The sequence below is a fragment of the Nannospalax galili genome, unplaced genomic scaffold (genome assembly GCF_000622305.1).
Source record: "Nannospalax galili isolate Female #2095 unplaced genomic scaffold, S.galili_v1.0 scaffold426, whole genome shotgun sequence".
In the NCBI taxonomy this organism is placed as follows: Eukaryota; Metazoa; Chordata; class Mammalia; order Rodentia; family Spalacidae; genus Nannospalax; species Nannospalax galili.
In genome coordinates, this window is record NW_008354494.1 from 603,687 (window position 1) to 606,822 (window position 3,136).

General features: G+C 41.5%; 1 protein-coding gene across 1 annotated transcript; it reads right to left on the minus strand.

Annotated features, from left to right (window-relative positions):
- Positions 1-1,944: 1,944 nt before the first annotated feature.
- Positions 1,945-2,892, minus strand: LOC103748881 (olfactory receptor 2D2). Its single transcript, XM_008851664.1, has one exon. The coding sequence runs from the start codon at positions 2,890-2,892 to the stop codon at positions 1,945-1,947; it is 948 nt and encodes a 315-aa protein (XP_008849886.1).
- Positions 2,893-3,136: the final 244 nt, after the last annotated feature.

Sequence of the window (3,136 nt, forward strand, 5' to 3'; positions counted from 1 at the left end):
GCTATACATGTTACTGGCAGAGAAAGGTAATCATCACCACACCTGACTGTGAACTCTGCAAGCTACAATTAAGACAGGCCTAGCAAAATATGCCTATCCAATAGGTCTTTTAAGAAAAGACAAATAATAATAGAGGGCATGAAGCTGGGAGGGTATAGAAAGGTGGGGTAGATGGGGGAATGGGTCTGAATGTGATCAGAATACATTGTGTGGAATCCTAGCACCAATAAAAATATTTTTAAGAGAAAGAATGTTGAGAATTGCATTGAATTCATTTTCCCACTGTTACTGAGTCCACAGTTCCTATCTGGTTGTCTTTGTGAATAGTTACTCTTCCTGGGTCCTGTTTCATTCCTCTTGGTCCCTAAAACACAGAGTTGATTACAGCTCTGTGATATAGCATTGCTTGATGTTGGTTTCTGAAACTGTTTATTCATGTTTTTGAAGGTTTATTCTGATAAATACAGCCCTCTCATCTCTAAAAACAGTGTGAGAGAGGTCATAGATCCTAGAGAAAACCCTAGGTCTGTCACATTCCTAATAAAATGCAATTTCTTACTTTATACTAAATATGGATATTTATATCTGTGGACAAGAATACCATTCGCCACTCATCAAAGAACTTTATTTTGAAATATACAGAGACTATTACACAGTTTCACAACTCGTCATACACAGAGAGTATGTGTCTGAGAGATGACCAGCCCTAAGTGACACATCTACAATGGAACCTCTACACCTAAGGCTCATGGAACAGAGCAGAGTAGGGGGTATAGTGAAATACTAATGCATCCCTCAGCTCCCACCACCGAAGCTTCCTCATACAACAGAGCGCCATGCACACAGAAGGCCACAATTGACCAAGGTATAGACAATAAGAGACTTCAGAGTAAATGACACTGCATAGGACTCTGGTATTAAACCTCACCCATATGACTCAAGGACCATTGTGGAAGATGGGGTGGGAAGAGTGTAAGATCCAGGATTGGTGACAGAATGCACAAGACCCATGCTGAGTCAATCAGACAAAAATCCAGCATAGAACTGGGGAAATGGGCAACAGGTTCCAATCTTAGACAAGGAACTATTGGCAACTGATTACTGCTTGGTAATGGAGAGTAGATCTTATTCATGTAAGTTACTCTAGATAGCCTGACTAGATTCCACTGGATGAAATTGTACCAAGGGACATCTTGGAAGAGATGCTTGACTGAGTAGGCCTAAACATAATACATGAAAGCCAGTAGTGGGGCTATGGGGGAGATGGGAAAGGGGGTCGAAACGTGATTAAGATGTATCATATAAAATGCACAAACATTCAATAAAAATACAAATTTTAAAAGGGCATAAGAAGGGCACAAAGACTCATAGATTCTTCCACACTGTCTGGATGCTCTTCATTACCCACCTGAGACACATCCAAGTACACACGCATGCACACCCACATACTACCTAGGTCATGATAAGGTATTTAATATTTTAAAATTTTTATTTTATGATATGAAGAAATTCAGAAATATCAAAAGATAAAGGACTTAGAATATGGGAAGGATGACAATATCTGTCATTATTAAAAATATATATTAATCTTTATCTTAAAAGGCTTTCTACTTCTTAGAAAGAACTTCCAGATCATGATGGTAAGGTAATGCAAAGGCTGAAGATTGCCACTCATCAGTCACAGAGTATCACTGCCAGAGGGACACATTATGTACACACAAAATAGAAAAAACAGGTCTTCTTTGTGAAAAATGAACCAGAAGGAAGCATATCAGCCTTCCTATTGTTCCATAAATTATTTTCCTTCTACAAAGGAAATGTGGGATAAGAGACAGAGTACATATCCATGAACAAGGCCCAATGATAACAATCTTACCATATCATAAATTCAGAAAGAAGGCTACCCAAAAGTCTTATAACTGGGCAGTCAAAAGGATCTCTGAGTCAGAGGGTGATTCTAAGTCTATGTGAGAAATTCCTCATGGCTACTGTCCTCAGAGCTCCCTTTACATCTTTGTTCCTCAGGCTATAGATGAGGGGATTAAGCATGGGGGCCACCATTGCATAGAAAACAGACACCACTTTCTCTTGCTCTTTGGAAGACTTTGGTGTCATGTAAGTGATAATTCCTGAGCCGTAAAAAAGAATGACAACCATGAGGTGGGAGCCACAGGTTGAAAAAGCCTTGAGCCTCCCTGAAGCTGACTGCATCTTGACCACAGTCACTATGATGCAGCCATAAGACACCAGAATTAGGGAGACAGGTAGGAGGAGAATCACAACCCCCATAAGGAAAATGACCATCTCTGAAGTGTGAGTGTCTATAGATGCCAGAGTCAATAGTGCAGGAGCCTCACAAAAGAAATGAGCGATGCGGTTGCTGCCTCGGTAGGGAAGGTGTAGTGTGAAGGTGGTATCCACCACAGACACTATAATGCCACTGGTCCATGATCCCGTGGCCAGCTGGATGCACACCCTCCAAGTCATGATGCTAGGGTAATGCAGAGGGTTGCAGATGGCCACGTACCGGTCATAGGACATCACTGCCAGAAGAGCACACTGTGTACACCCAAAAATGAGGAAAAGCAGAAGCTGAGCTGCACAGCGTGCAAATGGAATGACCTTTTTCCTTGATAGTAGATGGACAAGGGCCTGAGGAACAATGTTGGTAGAGAAGCAGAGGTCAGCCAGAGACAAGTTGCACAGAAAAAAATACATGGGTGTGTGAAGCCGAGAGTCAGTCTGAACAAGGAATATGAGAAGTAGATTGCCAAGCACAGTGACCAGATAGACACCTAAGAACAAGATGAACAGCAGCTTCTGGGTGTGCAGGTCATCAGAGAGTCCCAAAAGAAGGAATTCTGTCACCTGGGTCTGGTTGGTCTGTCTCATAGCTTGTCTCCTTTATCAGAAAGTCACTATATAATAAACACAGGTGTGCATAACATAGGAAATCATGATATTCAGAGTTTGGGGGGCTGGAGTGTGGCCCCAATCACTAGGACCATTTCAAAACTGCCCTTTACTAGATCTTTAGAACATGGTCATGCAGCTTTAGTTAGAACACTGTCATTCTAAAATAATGCATTATAAGATGGTGTGTTCGTTAGTGGAATTCTCTGGCAACTGTAGAGTA